The 19,939-nt window shown below is 40.5% G+C and overlaps 1 protein-coding gene across 12 annotated transcripts in view; it reads left to right on the top strand.

Moving 5' to 3' along the window:
- ESR1 (estrogen receptor 1) overlaps positions 1 to 19,939 on the top strand; it is a 450,613-nt gene that overhangs the window by 195,958 nt on the left and 234,716 nt on the right. For all 12 annotated transcript variants that reach the window (XM_086708141.1, XM_086708139.1, XM_086708138.1 and 9 more), the window contains one exon: positions 10,565 to 10,755. In XM_086708141.1, the coding sequence (XP_086564267.1) occupies positions 10,565 to 10,755 (191 nt within the window). The remainder of the gene's footprint in view (positions 1 to 10,564; positions 10,756 to 19,939) is intronic.

A 19,939-nucleotide genomic window follows, 5' to 3' on the forward strand; every position in this document is an offset into this window, starting at 1 on the left:
TTAAACAAAACAAAACAGGAAGAAAACCCCACAAATGTTGGGAAGGATTATGGGAAATTGGAACGCTTGTGCATTGTTGGTGGGAGAGTAAAATAGTAGTGTATATCCAAAAAAGTTGACAACGGGCTTTCACAGAGACATTTGAATATCCATGTTCATAGCAGCATTATTTAAAATATGGAAGCAGTCCAGATGTCCATTGGTGGATGAATAGATAAAAAAGTATAGCATATACATAACAATGGAATACTGTTCAGCCTAAAACAGAAGGGAAATTGTGACACATACTATGACATGGATGAACCTTGAGAACATTATGCTAAGTGAAATAAACCATTTACAAGAAGATAACTGCTATATGAATCCACTTACATGAATTATCTAGAACAGTCAAGTGCAAGACTGAAAGTAGTTGGGGCATCTGGGTGGCTCAGTTGGTTAAGTGTCCAACTCTTGATTTTGGCTCAGGTCATGATCTTACAGTTCGTGGGATTGAGCCTCACATCAGGCTCCAGGCTCGCAGCTTGGAGCCTGCTTGGGATTCTGTCTTCCTCTCTTTCTGCGTGCATGTGCTCTCCCTCTCTGTGTCTCAAAATAAATAAATAAACTTAAAAAAAAAAAAAGCAGAATGATGGTTGTCAGGGCCTGGGGGGAGGAGGAAATGGGAGTCATTTAATGGGTGTGGAGTTTCAGTTTTGTGAGATGGAAAAATTCTGGAGATTGGTTCCACACCAGGGTGAATAACTAAACACGACTGAACTCTACAGTAAAAAATTAGATGGCCAATTTTATATTTATCCTACCACAGTTTTTAAGTTTGCAGTATTTTATTATGCAGGGATGGGTGGAGGGTGCTTGGTACTTTGAACTTCTGCACATGCTTATATTCCCTCCTTCCTTCATTCATTCCATGAACATGTATGGCATGCCTGCTGTGTGCTGGGCACTGAGCTAGGGATTGAGGCTGCAAGGCTGAAGATTTATAAGGCACTGAATCTGTCAGTGTCATTCTTGCCAACCACACTGCCCCCCAAAGGCACTAAGCTTCTGTAGTTAAATATTCCCAGCTGCCTCCGACTGAGTTGAATCATGCATAAGATGTTAGTAAACAAACAGTACAAAGGTTTGAGGTTGATTGGGGGTGGGGGGGGGGGAGTTCAACAGCATCATGATGAAATGGAAGGAGATGGGCAAAAGAATATGAACTAGTATTGAAAACTGCAAGCCAGTGCTCTCTAAAGATATTAAAAAATAAAGAACTTCCATTTGAGGCTGTCAAACTAAGAGCTTTGTCATTTCGAATGGAAAAAATAGGCCAAGTCAAACGCACTCAACATGAGCCGGTATTTTGTGAGTATTATGGCAAGTGTTGTTTGAGAGGCACTGTCATGAAACTGTGGACAGTATTAATGAGTGATCAGGTCAAGGAAGGGTAATACAATTTGAGCTGAAAGGGAAGACAGGGCTTGTGAAGGGGAGGACCACTGAAAAAGTCAGTGTGGTCTGGTTCTTTGGGTGGGGAATGGAAGCAGGAAGCATGGGTTTCTTTAATCAGAGAACATGGAAACTTATCTTCAATTCACTTTATTTCATACTAGGTTTCTTTTCTCTTTTCTTTTTCTTTTCTCTTCTCTTCTCTTCTCTTCTCTTCTCTTCTCTTCTCTTCTCTTCTCTTCTCTTCTCTTCTCTTCTCTTCCTTTCCCTTCCCTTCCCTTCTTTTCTTTTCTTTTCTTTTCTTTTCTTTTCTTTTCTTTTCTTTTCTTTTCTTTTCTTTTTCTTTTCTTCCTTCTCCTTTCTTTTCTTTCTTCTTTCTTTCTTTCTTTCTTTCTTTCTTTCTTTCTTTCTTTCTTTCTTTCTTTCTTTCTTTCTTTCTTTCTTTTATACATCTTATAGGAGCCTTCATCTATCCTTTCACTATGTTTCTACCTTTCTTTTTTCCTATACACTGAAACATTCTATGAATTCCTTTCAATGTATTACTGAGTGCCAACTACATAGCAGGCACTGTGCTGGGCTCTGACCATATACCCTTGATTCTCTTACACAGGCTTTATTCAATTGCACATGCCTAGTAAATCCTGGATTGATGTAAGTTCTGATCCTATACCGGGTTAAATGAGAGATGCAAACTGTCTCATCTGCCCCTTTTCTTCTTTTCTCCCTGTCTTCTTCAAGGTGTCTTTGTTGAGGCTGTTCCTTCTGTATCATTAATCCCAACTGCTGTACTTCCCTTGACCTTGTTGTTTTTCCCTTCTCTGTTCCCCAAGTGATTCCCTTTCCACTACCTATTGCCTTTCAGTCTAGATGAGGCTTCCTCAAGCTTCTTCCATTCTGAAAATCCTTTTTAATCCCTATATTCTTTTTTTTAATTTATTTTTTTATATGAAATTTATTGTCAAATTGGTTTCCATACAACACCCAGTGCTCATCCCAACAGGTGCCCCCCTCAATGTCCATCACCCACTTTCCCCTCCCCCCCACCCCCTCTCAACCCTCAGTTTGTTCTCAGTATTTAAGAGTCTCTTATGTTTTGCCTCCTTCCCTCTCTGTAACTTTTTTTTTTTTTTGCCTTCCCCTCCTCCCTGATCTTCTGTTGAGTTTCTCAGGATCCACATATGAGTGAAAACATATCGTATCTGTCTTTCTCTGCCTGACTTTTTCACTTAGCATAACACTCTCCAGCTCCATCCACATTGCTACAAAGGCCATATTTCATTATTTCTCATTGCCACGTAGTATTCCATTGTGTATATAAACCACATCTTCTTTACCCATTCATCCATTGATGGACATTTAGGCTCTTTCCATAGTTTGGCTGTTGTTGAAAGTGCTGCTATAAACATTGGGGTACAAGTGCCCCTATGCATCAGCATTCCTGTATCCCTTGGGTGAATTCCTAGCAGTGCTACTGCTGGGTCATAGGGTAGATCTATTTTTAATTTTTTGAGGAATCTCCACACTGTTTTCCAGAGTGGCTGCACCAGTTTGCATTCCCACCAACAGTGCAAGAGGGTTTCCATTTCTCCACATCCTCTCCAGCATCTATAGTCTCCTGATTTGTTCATTTGACCCACTCTGACTGGTGTGAGGTGATATCTCAGTGTGGTTTTGATTTGAATTTCCCTGATGAGGAGCGACGTTGAGCATCTTTTCATGTGCCTGTTGGCCATCTGGATGTCTTCTTTAGAAAAGTGTCTATTCATGTCTTCTACCCATTTCTTCACTGGATTATTTGTTTTTTGGGTGTGGAGTTTGGTGAGTTCTTTATAGATTTTGGATACTAGCCCTTTGTCTGATATGTCATTTGCAGAATATCTTTTTGCATTTGCAGAATTGCTTTTTTTAATTTTAATTGCTTTTTTTAAAACCAAGCACCTCTTTTCCAAGGGGTGTCTTTTATGGAAGCAGTGTTTGAAATAGGTCGTGGGTGGCTTCCCTGGCTTCCCATTCTGTCGATTGGTTTTTAGTTTTGTTGGTTGTTTCCTTTGCAGTGCAGAAGCTTTTTATCTTCATGAGGTCCCAATAGTTCATTTTTGCTTAATTCTCTTGCCTTTGGAGATGTGTCAAGAAAGAAATTGCTACAGCTGAGGTCAGAGAGGTTTTTTCCTGCTTTCTTCTCTAGGGTTTTGATGGTTTCCTGTCTCACATTCAGGTCCTTCATCCATTTTGAGTTTATCTTTGTGAATGGTGTAAGTAAGTGGTCTAGTTTCATTCTTCTGCATGTTGCTGTCCAGTTCTCCCAGCACCATTTGTTAAAGAGACTGTCTTTTTCCATTTGATATTCTTCTCTGCTTTGTCAAAGATTAGTTGGCCATACTTTTGTGGGTCAGTTCTGGAGTCTCTATTCTATTCCATTGGTCTATGTGTCTGTTTTTGTGCCAATACCATGCTGTCTTGATGATTACAGCTTTGTAGTAGAGGCTAAAGTCTGGGATTGTGATACCTCCTGCTTTGGTCTTCTTCTTCAAAATTACTTTGGCTATTCAGGGTCTTTTGTGGTTCCATACACATTTTAGGATTGCTTGTTCCTGCTTTGAGAAGAATGCTGGTGCAATTTTGATTGGGATTGCATTGAATGTGTAGATTGCTTTGGGTAGTATTGACATTTTGACAATATTTATTCTTCCAGTCCATGAGCATGGAATGTTTTTCCATTTCTTTATATCTTCTTCCATTTCCTTCATAAGCTTTCTATAGTTTTCAGCATACAGTTCTTTTACATCTTTGGTTAGATTTATTCCTAGGTATTTTATGCTTCTTGGTGCAATTGTGAATGGGATCAGTTTCTTTATTTGTCTTTCTGTTGCTTCATTATTAGTGTATAAGAATGCAACTGATTTCTGTACATTGATTTTGTATCCTGAGACTTTGCTGAATTCATGTATCAGTTCTAGCAGACTTTTGGTGGAGTCTGTTGGGTTTTCCATGTATAATATCATGTCATCTGCAAAAAGTGAAAGCTTAACTTCATCTTTGCCAATTTTGATGCCTTTGATTTCCTTTTGTGGTCTGATTGCTGATGCTAGAACTTCCAACACTATGTTAAACAACAGCGGTGAGAGTGGACATCCCTGTCATGTTCCTGATTTCAGGGAGAAAGCTCTCAGTTTTTCCCCATTGAGGATGATACTAGCTGTGGGCTTTTCATAAATGGCTTTTATGATGTTTAAGTATGTTCCTTCTATCCTGACTGTCTCGAGGGTTTTTATTAAGAAAGGATGCTGAATTTTGTCAAATGCTTTTTCTGCATCGATTGACAGGATCATATGGTTCTTATCTTTTGTTTTATTAATGTGATGTATCACATTGACTGATTTGTGAATGTTGAACCAGCCCTGCATCCCAGGAATGAGTCCCACTTGATCATGGTGAATAATTCTTTTCATATGCTGTTGAATTTGATTTGCTAGTATCTTGTTGAAAATTTTTGCACCCATATTCATCAGGGGTATTGGCCTGCAGTTCTCTTTTTTTGCTGGGCCTCTGTCTCGTTTGGGAATCAAAGTAATACTGGCTTCATAGAATGAGTCTGTAAGTTTTCCTTCCCTTTCTATTTTTTGGAACAGCTTGAGAAGGATAGGTATTTTCTCTGCTTCAAATGTCTGGTAGAATTCCCCAGGGAAGTCTTCTGGTCCTGGACTCTTATTTGTTGGGAGATTTTTGATAATTGATTCTATTTCTTCACTGGTTATGGGTCTGTTAAAATTTTCTATTTCTTCCTGTTTGAGTTTTGGAAGTGTGTGGGTGCTTAGGAATTTGTCCATTTCTTCCAGGTTGTCCAGTTTGTTGTCATATAATTTTTCATAGTATTCCCTGATAATTGCTTGTATTTCTGAGGGATTGGTTGTAATAATTCCATTTTCATTCATCATTTTTATCTGTTTGGGTCATCTCCCTTTTCTTTTTGAGAAGCCTGGCTAGAGGGTTATCAATTTTGTTTATTTTTTCAAAAAACCAACTCTGGGTTTCATTGGTCTTCTCTACTGTTTTTTTTAGATTCTATATTATTTATTTCTTCTCTGATCTTTATTATTTCTCTTCTTCTGCTGGGTTTAGGGTATCTTTGCTGTTCTGCTTCTGTTTCCTTTAGGTGTGCTGTTAGATTTTGTATTTGGGATTTTTATTGTTTCTTGAGATAGGCCTGGATTGCAATATATTTTTCTCTCAGGACTGCCTTTGCTGTATCCCAAAGCATTGAATTGTTGTATTTTCATTTTCATTTGCTTCCATTTATTTTTTAAATTTCTTCTCTAATTGCCTGGTTGACCCATTCATTCTTTAGTAGGATGTTCTTTAACCTCCATGCTTTTGGAAGTTTTCCAGACTTTTTCCTGTGGTTGATTTCAAGTCTCATAGCACTGTGATCTGAAAGTGTGCATGGTATGATCTCAATTCTTTTATACTATGAAGGGCTGTTTGTGACCAAGTATGTGATCTATCTTGGAGAGTGTTCCATGTGCACTCAAGAAGAAATTATATTCTGTTGCTTTGGGATGCAGAGTTCTAAATATATCTGTGAAGTCCATCTGACCCAATATATCATTTAGGGCCCTTGTTTCTTTATTCTCTGTCTAGATGTTCTATCCATTATTGTAAGTGGAGTATTAAGGTCTCTTGCAATTACCATATTCTTGTCAATAAGGTTGCTTATGTTTGTGATGAATTGTTTTACATATTTTGGGGGCTTCTGAATTTGATGCATAGATATTTATAATTGTTAGCTCTTCCTGATGGATAGATCCTGTAATTATTATATAATGCCCTTCTTCACCTCTTTTTACAGCCTTTAATTTAAAGTCTAGTTTGTCTGATATAAGTATGGCTACTCCAGCTTTCTTTTGACTTCCAATAGCATGATAGACAGTTCTCCTCCCCTCACTTTCAATCTGAAGGTGTCCTCAGGTCTGAAATGAGTCTCTTTAGACAGCAAATAGATGGGTCTTGTTTTTTTTTTTTTATCCATTCTGATACCCTATGGCTTTGATTGGAGCATGCAGTCAATTTACATTCAGTGTTATTATTGAAAGATATGTGTTTAGAGTCATTGTGATTTCTGTAGTTTTCATGCTTGTAGTGGTGTCTCTGGTCCTTTGTGGTCCTTGTAACATTTTAGTCACAGAGTGCCCCTTAGGATTTCTTGTAGGGGTGGTTTAGTGATGATGAATTCCTTCAGTTTTTGTTTGTTTGGGAAAACCTTTATCTCTCCTATTCTGAATGACGGACTTTTAGGTAAAGGATTCTTGGCTGCATATTTTTTCTGTTTATCACATTGAAGATTTCCTGCCATTCCTTTCTGGCCTGCCAAGTTTCAGTAGATAGTTCTGCTACTACCCTTGTGTCTACCTTTGTACGTTAAGGCCCATTTATTTCTAGCTGCTTTCAGAATTCTCTCTTTATCCTTGCATTTTGCCAGTTTCACTATGATATGTCCTGCAGAAGATCGATTCAAGTTATGTCTAAAGGGAGTTCTCTGTGCCTCTTGGATTTCAATGCCTGTTTCCTTCCCCAGATCAGAGAAGTTCTCAGCTATGATTTGTTCAAGTACACCTTCAGCCCTTTCTCTCTCTCTTCTTCTTCTAGAATTCCTATGCTACAGATATTGTTCTGTTTGATTCCATCACTTAGTTCTCTAATTCTCCCCTCGTACTCCTGGATTTTTTAAATCTTTTTCTCAGCTTCCTTTTTCTCCATAATTTTATCTTCTAATTCACCTATTCTCTCCTCTGTCTCTTCAATCTGTGCAGTGGCCACCTCCATTTATTTTGCACCTCATTTATAGCATTTTTAAATTCATCAGAACTATTTTTTAGTCCCTTGATCTCTGTAGCAATAGATTCTCTGCTGTCCTCTGTGCTTTTTTCAAGCCCGGCGATTAATTTTATGACTATTATTCTAAATTCTTGTTCCGTTATGTTGCTGAAATCAGTTTTGATCAATTCGCTAGCTGTCACTACTTCCTGGAATTTCTTTTGAGGAGAATTCTTCTGTTTCATCATTTTGTCTAGTTTTCTGTCCCTTATGCGTTTTAAAAGTTTGTGTGCTCTGCACCTGTGAGCACTGCTATATTGAAAGAGGGTCATACACTGTCCAGAGCCTGGCCCTTCAGGAGGTGTTTTTTCGGAGATTGTTACTTGCTCTCTGTTGTTGTGACTTTGGTTATTTTATTACCCTACTCATAGTGATATTTTTGACCCTCCACCAGGTGTGCTTTGATTTGTTCCTTGGAGTAGCCCCGTAAAGGAAAACAGACAAACAGGAGACAAAAACACGCAAACACATGAATAACACAAACAAACAAATAAACACAAACGAAAAACTAAAGACTAAAAACGAAAAACCCAAAAACACCGACTACAAGTAAAGAGGGTGGAGGCGGTGCTGATGGAAGAGCACATACAAGGAGAGAAATGCATGGAGGGGGGTAGAAAAAATAAACACTGATTTAGGCAGAGAGACTAAAAGACTTAATCCAGAGAGAGAGAAAGGAAATTAAAGAAGGAGGCGGGGAAAATGAAAGGAAGATAAAGTTACCCAGACAGAGAAACTCTATGGCTTGATTATTCCAGAGAGAAAGGAGTGTAAAGAAGGAGGTGTAGAACATGTTATCAAGACGATGGATTAAATATGTCTGTTTAGAGAGACCAATAACCAGAGTAACCAGCCTAGGGGAGGGAAGAGATAAGGAGGAGAAAGGGGGAGTAGAATATATTTGTATATCCAGAGTTGACCTAGAGTTAATCCAGGCAATGCTGCACCGCTTGTTGGGAGGAGCTATCTGCAGGGTCTGGGCCCATCTGGTGGCTACGCAGTTACCCAGCGCAAGGGGGCGTGGTTTGGCGTAATGTGGACCCACCTCCACTATGGGCGGGGGAGTGATCCCTGAGGCCCCGCCTTGATTGGGGGCGGGGGGATGGTGATCCCTCAGTCTCTTCTCCACGGAGCCCACCTGCTGGACTCAGTTTGAGTCGTCCTCACTCTGTGGGCGCAGACCGGGCGGTTCTTTCTTGCTCCGCCAACTCCCCTGACCCTGTGCTTGGCTAGGATTCAAAGTCCCGTTCCGCGCGTTCTGGCGCTGGCGAAGCGCCTCTCGGTACGGTGATATGTGGTCTCGGCTGGTTTTGTCTGTGCCCCCCACGCTTCAGGGAGGACCGCCTTCTCCTACTGTGGACTCAGCCGCTGCCTTCCCTGGGAGCCCCCCGGGTGGCGGACGCAGGCAGGCTTTGTCTTTTCCCACAGCACTCCAGGGAAACGGCCACTTTTTCCTCCTGCAGACTGAGCTCTCGCCCAGCCACTTGCGCGCAGGGTGGCGGACACAGGCAGGTTCTGTGCTATCGCGCAGCCCTCCAGGGAGGGAACCACTTTCTCCAGCTGAGGACTGAGCCCTGACCTACCACGGTACCCAGGGTTGGCGCCCCTCCTCCCCAGGTGTGCGAATAGGGAGCCCGCCCCAGTCCAGAGAAAGCCCCGCAGTTAGAATCAGATGCCTCTCAGTCTCAATCCGAGGTCTTTCTCCTGTCCAGCTACGGTCCTGCACTTCCCTACCCGCTCTTTCTCTTCCCTTTGTCTCTCCGCAGAAGGGGATCCCTCCCCTCCGTGCCCACGGGGCCTTTTTTTTTTATCTCCCCTAGTTCACAGTTACCCACCTATCTTTTTTCCAGCTTCCCCATTTTCTTCCTAGTGGATTCAAGTCTCTTTTCCTCCTAGGCTCTGGGGTTCAAAGTCCTTTGGCTTCTACACGTCTTTGTTTGAGAGACGCGGGAAATATGGATTCCCCCTACTTCTCCGCCCTGTTGGCCAATAAAAATCCTCCTAATCCCTATATTCTTCAGTGACCACCCCATCTCTGTCTCTGCTCACTCTCATCCAGAGTCTCAAAGGAATGGCCTTCTCTCATTTTGATTTCCTCATACTCCATTCACGTTTCTACCACTGGCTTTTGGCTTGTGCTGTACTCTTCAGCTCAAACTCCTTGCTGAGGTTCCTCTTTGTCAACTCTCACTTCATTTCATCAGTCCTTGCTTTATTGGATTTCTCTGCCCCATTTGGCACTATTAATCCATCTACCTTCTGAAAGCTTTCTACTTTTTAAAAACTTTTTACTTCTCCGTTTCTTTGGTTCTTCCAGAACTGACTGTTCATTCTCACATTTCTTTCTGAGGTATGTTTCCTCTATGAAATTTTTATAGGTTGGAGTAATTGTGTTCTTCTGCTCTTCTCATTCTACATATTCTTTTTTCTAAAAAATGTTTTATTTATTGTTGAGGGACAGACAGAGCGTGAGTGGGGGAAGGGCAGAGAGAGAGGGAGACACAGAATCTGAAGCAGGCTCCGGGCTCTGAGCTTTCAGCATAGAGCCCGATGTGGGGCTCAAACCCATGAAGCATGAGATCATGACCTGAGCCGAAGTCAGATGTTAAACCTACTGAGCCACCCAGGCGCCCCTTATTCTACACATTCTTAAAAAGGAGTATTGAATATCGAATGGCATCCTTAAATTAGAGTCAAGTTGTAAAAATTGATATCAAGGGTTACATGGTAACAATGACATGAAAATGTGAATTGCTATCTTTCTATACATGTTCAGAGTTGTTCGTCAGTTCATTCGAGTTTCAAATGCCCCAGCTGCTTTATACTTTGTCTCTATTTCCTAAGGCTTCTTAGTGTGTCTAGAATTAGAATGAGCATTGGTCTCTAATGGTTCTGCATTAATTTTGAATCCCTGAAAAAAATGAATAAATCTATTAGAAACCACTTAATTTCATTTTGTCATTTTGTCATTTTCTAGATAATATATTCTGGTGTAGGCAGTCCATTTTTTAAGCAAGTTTGCAATAAACAATTTCCCGTCAAGGTTAATATAATAGGCAAACACCTTTTGCTGCAACAGCTGGCAAGAGGTAATGAAAGATTAGCTTACATTATGATTCATTATTTCAAAATGTCAGAATAAAGTGGATCTTCTGCATCCCCCAAGCCTCTTATTCTTTGGAAGAGGGTACATGTTTTGCTTTTCTAATGTTAATAGATTCACTGTTTTTTATTTTCTCCTTTTTTTTTTTTCCAGGCCAAATTCAGACAATCGGCGCCAGAGTGGCAGAGAGAGATTGGCCAGTACTGGTGATAAGGGAAGCATGGCCATGGAGTCTGCCAAGGAGACCCGCTACTGTGCAGTATGCAATGACTATGCCTCAGGCTACCATTATGGAGTATGGTCCTGTGAGGGCTGTAAGGCCTTCTTCAAGAGAAGTATTCAAGGTAATAGTGTGTTAAAAGCGACCTATTCCATTTTTAATCCTAAGGGGGGAAGCCACTGAAGAAGGAAGGCATAAGAGCAGCCATTTGTTGAAGAACACTAATACCTAGTAGGTCCACTAGTATCTCTGGTAGAAAGATAGTGAAAAAAAAGTTCTTAGGAGAAAGAGTTGACAAAGACCAGGACAGTTGTGGCTGAGTAATTACGCTTCCTCCATTTGGCAAGATCCAAGCAGTCTTGAGCAACCCTACGGGAAGAGGACTCCAGTAGCTGGGTATTGATATGTTTGTGCCCTGATGAGGGAAGGGCAGGTGGATATTCATGTGTTGTAGGCAACTAAGCTTATAGGATACTGTGTAATGTTAATTGTCTGTACATGATTACCTTTCCACCTTGGCTGTGTCCAGACATGTATTCTGTTCTGATCTTTGCTCCAGACCAATTCTAATTTAACTTGTTCTTCTCTCGCTTTTCTTCCATCTCTTTGTTGTCTCAGTGGATGAAATAACCTTTTGCTAAAATGAGAAGACACAATAGCTATGACTTGTAATAGGGGGGCATATTATCTGTATAAGCAGTTATTAAGTATTTACTTGTTACATTTCATTCACCTGTCTGCTTGATCCTTTTCTTGTATATGGTTTATCAAGTACAGCTTCTCCTTTATACTGCCAGCTACAATTTATTTCTACTCCAAGAGTGTCTATATTATTGTATTTTAGAGTATGCCCTGGGGGGAATACCATTCATTTTTACTACTGAAAATATCTATGCTAAGTTTCCTTTGTCTGACAGGAATAGCAATCTGATAGGAGTTTAGGTTAGCTGACTTAACTTTGTCTTGGTCCATTTTATTTTTTATTTATTTATTTATTTTTTTTAAAATTTTTTTTTTCAACGTTTGTTTATTTTTGGGACAGAGAGAGACAGAGCATGAACGGGGGAGGGGCAGAGAGAGAGGGAGACACAGAATCGGAAACAGGCTCCAGGCTCTGAGCCATCAGCCCAGAGCCCGACGCGGGGCTCGAACTTCACGGAGTGCGAGATCGTGACCTGGCTGAAGTCGGACGCTTAACCGACTGCGCCACCCAGGCGCCCCCTGATACTATATTCTTAAAAATTTTAATGTTTATTTTTGAGAGAGAGAGAGAGAGAGAGAGAGAAAGAGAGAGAGGATCAGAAGCAGGCTCCAGGCTCCGTGCTGTCAGCACAGCCCAATGCGGGGCTCGAACTCACGGACCGCAAAATTGTGACCCGAGCTAAAGTAGGATGCCCAACTGACCTAGCCACCCTGGCGCCCCAGCGATACTATCTTAATTTAGAAAAATGTTATTTCTGTTTTGGTTTTGGTTAGCATAAGCCCATAAAGGTCTTTCGACAGCCATCTTCAATTGTGATATTAATGTCTATTTGCTTTTGTAAATTCTAAACTAGCATTATTTTCATCAAACATTTAATTTGGTGTTGACAAATCATCTGACAGGGGTAGGTTTAGTGAACAGGTTCAACTACAAATTTGGACAAGTCACTTATCTGAAACTGAGTTCTCTCATCTGTAAAAACGATTTAGAGCAGCGTTCAGTAATTTTTTTTTTTTTTTTTTTGTAAAAGGTCAGAGAGTAACTATTTTAGGCTTTGCATATAGACTTTGTTGCAGCTACTCAACTCTGACATTGTGGCCTATAGGGGGCCATAGACAATATATAAATAAATAGGTGTGCACCAATAAAACTTTGTATGCAAAAACAGACCAGAACTGACCAGAAATGACCTGTGAGCCATAATTTGCTGACCCTTGATTTAATGTATGGAAAGGGAATAGATTGTTTCTAAATCTGAAGTTTTGACTATTCATGTTTACTAAAAACTTACTTTGTACCTGTGCTAGTTGTTCTGAGGGAAATCAAATATGTGTAAAACATAATTCATAATCCTACAAGATTTGGAGTTTATTTGGGAAATTTATTTGGGGAGGCAAAGGTACTTGTTTTATGATATGATTAAAGTAAGTCAGTATAGGTAAAGTGCTATTATATGATAAAGATAAGGAAAATAATAGATGAATATAAGAAAAGAAATGTTTTAGTTATAAAAATCAAATTATTAAGATTAAAGACAGAAATGACCTTTCTTCAAGGAATAATAGCAACGTTCTCACAAATTATTTTCTTTTTAAAAAAAAATTTTTTTTTCAACGTTTATTTATTTTTGGGACAGAGAGAGACAGAACATGAACGGGGGAGGGGCAGAGAGAGAGGGAGACACAGAATCGGAAACAGGCTCCAGGCTCTGAGCCATCAGCCCAGAGCCTGACGCGGGGCTCGAACTCACGGACCGCGAGATCGTGACCTGGCTGAAGTCGGACGCTTCACGGACTGCGCCACCCAGGCGCCCCTCTCACAAATTATTTTCATCCTTTTGTTCCGCTTTGAAGAGTGAACTATATAACTTCACATCAAACTTAGTATTGTCTCTAAGCATTAAGGCATCAGAACAAAAAACACAGAAAAGAGGAAGATACACTTGTAAAAAAGTAGTGAAGGAAATGTGAGCTAATAAAAATAAATGTTTTATTGGTATGGCTTTATCTTAAGTTCAAATATTAAAAAAAAAATTCTGCTTGCTTTTTGATGGTTAAAATACATGTCTCATTTCCATCTTGTATACACAGACTAAATAGTAGGATTTCATTGTAATATAAATTATACTATATAAAATTGTACTATGTATAAATTGTATAAAGTACAATTTCTACCTGGCTTCAAAAACTTCATGGTATGAAATCACTTAAATAAGGTCTATTAAGTGAGATGAATATTGAATCCACTTCAGTATTCTGGAAGAAGCATAGATTTGAAGCAGAGATATTAACTTTTAGAGATAGGGAGGACCTTAAAATGATTAAATTTATTTATTCATTTATTTGTTGATTACCTTTACTAAGCACCACACTGTACAAGGCCCTGGAGACACAATTATAGGAAAGACATGGTCCTTATTCTCATAGACCTTAAAAAGTAATGGGAGTGTTGGACAAATAAATTGGCAACCAAATTACAGTGTGAAAAGCGCCAAGATGAGGGTGAGTGCAGGGTGTTACAAGAGTCCAAACTTGTCTCAGTGCTGGTGGGTGTGAGTCAGGCTCTGAGGATGTTTCTTGATTTAAAATTAAGTCTGGAGGATGAGGCAAGTGAGCAAAATGAAGAAAGATGGGATGGGTGTTCACTTACAGGAATGAGCATATGAGCAAAGACCAGGAGGTGAAATGGAGTTTGGGGAGTTCTGTGAATAGTTATTAATAAAATTGACCCTTAGATTAAACAAAGACGTTCTTGAGCCATGTATATATTCTTAGGTTATGTAGAAACCAAGTGGTTTATTTCCTTTTTACTTGAGTAGCATTTCTATGTATTTGATGTGTTTGTTCATATAAGAGAGAATTCAAGAGCACGTTTAGTGATTTCTTGTCCCATTTTCTCATGATAGTCTTGATAACTTGCAACTAAAAAGTTTTACTGAACTTCTTTGGCTCTTTATAAGTCACACTGCCCCTCAAACCTATTTAAGGACAGTGAAGGGTCTGACATGCAGGTAGAAACTTCTGAAGATGCGGCAGCTGTCCCTGTTTTTCTTGTTACTTAAGAAAAGAGCTAGAAGAGTATCCATCAGATTGCTCTAGTGCACTAGCTCTAGTGCTCTAAGTGTTTTCGTTGAAGAGGTAAAGTGTTTGATTTGAAAGCATACAAATTTTCATCCACTACTTAGTGTATAAACTTGATTACTCAAGAAATTGAGTAATGGCCTTCAGTTAAACATACTGTTTTGTTTTTTTTTTAAAGAAAAGTCAAAGACACTATTTAAGGAAGGGGTAAATGGAATATTATATGGAACTTGTTAATCATTGCAGGTGGAGAATCAGTGTTTCTTAAGATGTATTGTAAGCAGAGACTTTGGATGAGTTATATAAGCAGATGTGATGATTGGTTCAACAGCCAGGTACTACTTTTGAGTATTGTTTTGAGGAAAAAGGACTCCCCTGAACTCACTTCTTCCCTGGCACTATCATTTCAAATGGTCATGAGGTACAGTGGAATCCCAAGTCTATCTGTACACCATTAGCTATGCTACCACTTCATGTTATCTCGCTAATGTGTATATAGAAGATGGTGACCATTAGATCGAACAGACATGGTCCAGGCAGGTGTTGGATTAAAGGTGAGGTAAGATCCTAAGGACATCAGGGTGATACCAGGGTGGAGTCTGGTTATGGTTCAAGACAGTGGGGTCTTGGGTCCAACAAGGATAACTGAGAAGCTTTATCTATCAGGCCTTAGAAAGCACTGGTGGGGGCGGGGGGGAGGTTAGGAGGGGGTGGTGAGACATTCCAGCACCCTGGATAGCTCCTTCAACAGCAGCTGAGGATAAGCAGAGACTTTCTGAAGACCTTCAGTCCACTTAGTTGGGTCCATTCACTTTGTAGAGCTGTATTAAAAGAGAACTTAGTTCTTTCATGCCTAGGAACTCACCCTTGTTCACCCACGCTGTATTAGTTTTTATGTTCAGTTTCCTATTTCTGGCTACCTTCCGGCTTGACATATGTACCCATGCCTGGGAAAAGTCCAGAGGATGGGGGATAAGTGGAGGCTGCTCTCTCATTATGTAACTATTTTCTCTCTGGAATCCTTTCAGAGATATGGCTCAAAATTGAGGTCTGGCAGTATATGCACACAAAAATACTAAATCTTTGATCTTCATATTTCACACTTGCCCCTCTACCATCTAGTCTCCATGGAACAGCAGGTGAAATCTTTTAAATATATTAATCAGGTCATGTGGTCTTAAAACTCACTGCTCTCGAAGTCCAGATTCCCTTCTATGGCTTAAAATACTCTTCACTCCCTTAATCCTGCTTATTTCTCCCCCCCATTCACTGCAATCCAGCCACAGTGGGCTTCTTTCTCTTCCTCCAGCACACCAACCGTGTTCTTCCTCAGGACCTCAGCATGTTTTCTCCTTTGCGTGCAACATCTGGATCTTTACTCTGCTGCTTTCTTGTCATTTGGATCTCTGCCCAAGATCGCTTTCTCAGAGAAATCTTCCCTGATTACCTTAGCCAAAGTAACCCTACAAATGTTTGCCCCTAGTTTTTTTTTCTTTTTTAATGTTTACTCCATTACCCTTATTTTTACTTTAAGGGCCTTAAACCCTTAATGAAGTTCTTTTATTTATTCATTTGGTTGATGATTGTCTGTACCAGGTGCTGCTTCCCCATGTTCCCACCCAAACTTGAATGTAAGTAAGCTCAGTGAAAGCTGGTTTCAGATCTGGTCTGCCCTGTGAGTTACTGTTGTACCAGTGCCTCTGGTAGTGTTGGGCACATCTCTGTTAAATAGACTATGACAAGGGGCACCTGGATGGCTCGGTCGGTTGGGCGTCTGACTTCAGCTCAGGTCATGATCTCACTGCTTATGAGTTCGAGCCCCACAATGGGCTCTGTGCTGACAGCTCAGAGCCTGGAGCCCACTTTGGATTCTGTGTCTCCCTCTGTCTCTCTCTGCCCCTCCCTAGCTCATGCTCTGTCTCTCTCCTTCAAAAATAAATAAACATTTTAAAAAATAAAAAAAATAGACTGTGACAAGAGTTCAAAAGAATGGTAGAGAAAGACTGCTATAGGACGTCAGAGAAGGAGGAAATTTCATTTGGTAAGGCCAGTAAGAGAAGCATTAATGCAAATGGTGTATTCAATATATGTCTAAAAAGAAATGAAGGATTTTCATAGACAACAAGAAGTCTGGAAAATAATTCCAGAAATGTGAAGTAGGATAAGCCAAGAAAAGCTCAGTGGAAACTGAGTAAATAAGTCTTGAGAGAACAGGGGCTTACTGTTCTCTTTCTACCTCTTTTTTTTTTTTTCTCTTCAGCCTTTTAAAAAATGTTTGTTTGTTTGTTTGTTTGTTTGTTTGGAGAGGGAGAGAGAACAGTGGGAAGGGGCAGAGGGTTGGGGGAGAGAGAATCCCAAGCAGGCTTTGCATTGTCAGCAGAGAGCCCCACGTGGGGCTCCGTCCCACAAACCTGTGAGATGTGACCTGAGCCAAAACCAAGAGTCAAATGCTCAACCGACTGAGCCACCCAGGCATCCCTCCTTTGCAGCTTTTTGGAAGTAGGCACTCCCCAGCATCTGTAATCTGTTTTCCTTTCATTTTCCCATCCTTTTTTTTCTCCACCCAGTTTCCTAGATGGTCTCAGGCATATCTGCTATGGGTTTAGTTGTGCTTCCCCAAAAGCCATGTTGAAGTTCTAGCCCCCAGTGCCTGAGGATGTGACGTTATTAGGAAATAAGGTCTTTGCAGATATAATTAGTTGAAGTCATATTGGCCCTTAATTGAATAGGACTAGTGTCCTTATAAGAAGAGGGACGTTTGGATACAGAGACAGGGAGGAGGATGCCATGAGCCGATGGAGAGAGAGATTGGAGTGATGTGTCTACATGCCAAAGAACACCAAAGATTGCTGGCAAAAGCCAGACGTATGAAGAGGCAAGGCAGTGGTGTTCTCCACAGCGTTCAGAGAGTGTGTGCAGTGGAATCCCAAGTCTATCTGTACACCATTAGCTATGGTACCACTTCATGTTATCTTGCTAACAACTTGACTTCAGATTTTTAGCCTCCAGAACTGCGGGACAATACTTCATGTTGTTTTAAGTTAGTCACTTGTGTTTTGTTACGGAAGCCCTAGGGAAACAATATTTAAGCCCCTAAGTGCCACAACTATGCAAATATCTCCCACAGCTAGCTCCTGCCTCCACCTTGCTTCATGTAGCGACTCCTCAAGTGTCATCATTGGACACCAGCCACTCCTCCCCAGGACTGCTGTTTGTGTCTGTTTCCCGATTGTACCCGCAGGTACCCGTGCTTCAGCCCTTGCAGTCAGTCTCTTCGCCTGCTCGCTGTGCGGCACCGCCCCTGATGTTTCCCAGCAGAACTGTTGTGTAGTCTGTTGAGACCATGTCTCTCATTCCCCCTAACTTCATCCAATTCCCGCTAACTTTCTCCAGGATCACTGCAGTCATTTGATTTTTCCTTTTGCCTTCTCCTTCACCTAAACCATTGGGTTCATTTGTTTTTCCTTCTTCCAAGCCATTGTGCACACTGCCCTTCTACTAATGTTCTTAGAGCAAATCACTAATCATGTCAATACCTTGTATATAAAGAATGCTTTAATGACTTTCCTGGCCCATGGAATAATCCTTAGGCAACCACTCAAGAATTTCCAAATCACTGTTTCTACTTTTGACTTGTTGTTACTCAAATATGAGCATTCCATTTCTTTGCTGGGAATTTCTTTCCAAACTTAACAGTAAAGTTTCTTTCTATTCTAGTCAAAAGTTACTGTGATCAAACCTTTTCTGCTGTTAATGCAGAAGTTCTCCCCTGTGGTCTTCTGTGTTACCTTGTTCCCATTGCCTGGGACTGTGAGTATTTGTGTAGATGTGTCTTTCTGTTACGGAATGTGAGCATCTCACAGGTAAGGCCCAGATCAAGGCTTAATCTTTATTATTATTATTATTATTATTATTTTAGCATGTGCACGAGAGAAAGATCTTACGAAGGCTCCATGCTTAGTATGGAGCCCAACATGGGGCTCAATCCCATGACCCTGGGATCGTGACCTGAGATGAAATCAAGAGTCAGAATCTCAACCAACTGAGCCACCCAGGCTCCCCAAGTCTTTGTTTTATAGGAGCCATTCAGTGAATAAACAAAAGTATGAAAGGAGGTTAGAATCAGTGTGTGGGCTTTAGGTAACACAAAACCATTGCATTTTTTTTCAGTAATAAGAAAGATAGGACAAAACACACTTTAATTAGGATTAACCTGCCAGAGGCATATAGGAGAGACCACAGAGGGAGAAAGTAGAAACATGATGACTACATTGGCTGGTATTCCAATAGCTTAGAAAGGCTAAAAATCTTGTCTTTTGGGAATTTGTGAAATGGGGCAAAAAAGAAGTAGACTGAAAGGTATTATAATGAAAGAATCTACATTGCTTTAAGATGATTCAGCATGGGATGTCTGGGAGAGGAGGGGGTTAAAAAGTATCAGACACAGAGGAAGGATAATGGTGTCACCACCTGAGCTGAGAAGAGCAAGAGAAAGGCCAATTAGAGAGGGGTTGGGGTGAGTTCAATTCCAGACGTACTGAATTTGACATGATAGCTGGGTGTCCAGGCAGAATTACCCAGCAGATGCAGAAAGTGAATCAGCACTCTGCAGATGATCCAGGGGTGGGGATTTGAATCAATTTCCTCAATTAATTTTAAAGAAACTTAGTGAAAAGAATGGTTTAACTGCTTCCTGAGGGCTGCCCATTTTTAATAATGGAGAAGTAACTCCAGAAACTTCCTCTTGATTCTCATAATAATGTATTATGAGTTCCCTGCATCTTACCAAAACCTTGCAAGAAACACTCTTATTATTAAAAGTGTATGTTTGAGGCCCTTCTAAAGAGGAAAATCACAAATTAGCCCAAGAGGGCCAAATGCTGCTCTCCAGGAGCTTACAATTTAAAAAAGAACATGCTGGCTCCATCACATTAAGCTGTACAAATAGTAGACGGCAGGAACAAATATAAGCATTTTTATGATTTTCAAATAAAAAGCAGGTTTTTCCCCCCAAATTATTTATACTGTGGGAGTCCACAGACATCCTTTCTAACCCAGAGCTTGCTAATCCTTCCATTATTTCCACTTCTCATTTTTACTCTCCATGTTGTAGTCACGTGAGGGTGAAGGGCAGAAGAATTTCACCGTGTACACATACGAGTATTATGTAATTTTCAAATGAAAGCATTTTAATGAAACTTTATGAAAGAAAGGCCTGACCCCCAGGTATTGGTAAATTTGCTAGATGTTTGGCTCCTGGTTCTCATCAGACGAAAAGAAAGGCCCCGCCCCGAGATTCAAACCCCAGAACTTCTTTCCATGTAAGAATGTCATTCTCATTACCACTTTTAGGTACTTGCTAGTCTTGATTGCCATCGTATGAAATTAGATGTGTGTTCTCACCCGCACGCATGCATTGGAGGAAGGGCTCAGAAGAGCAAAATCATAGTCTTTTTTACCTGTGAAATGATAGCGGCTCGTACTTTTTTTCCCTTTGGCCAAGTAATCTTTACCTTGGAGATAAT

This window comes from Puma concolor, chromosome B2 (genome assembly GCF_028749965.1).
Source record: "Puma concolor isolate L17-30 chromosome B2, mPumCon1.1.hap2, whole genome shotgun sequence".
NCBI classification, from domain to species: Eukaryota; Metazoa; Chordata; class Mammalia; order Carnivora; family Felidae; genus Puma; species Puma concolor.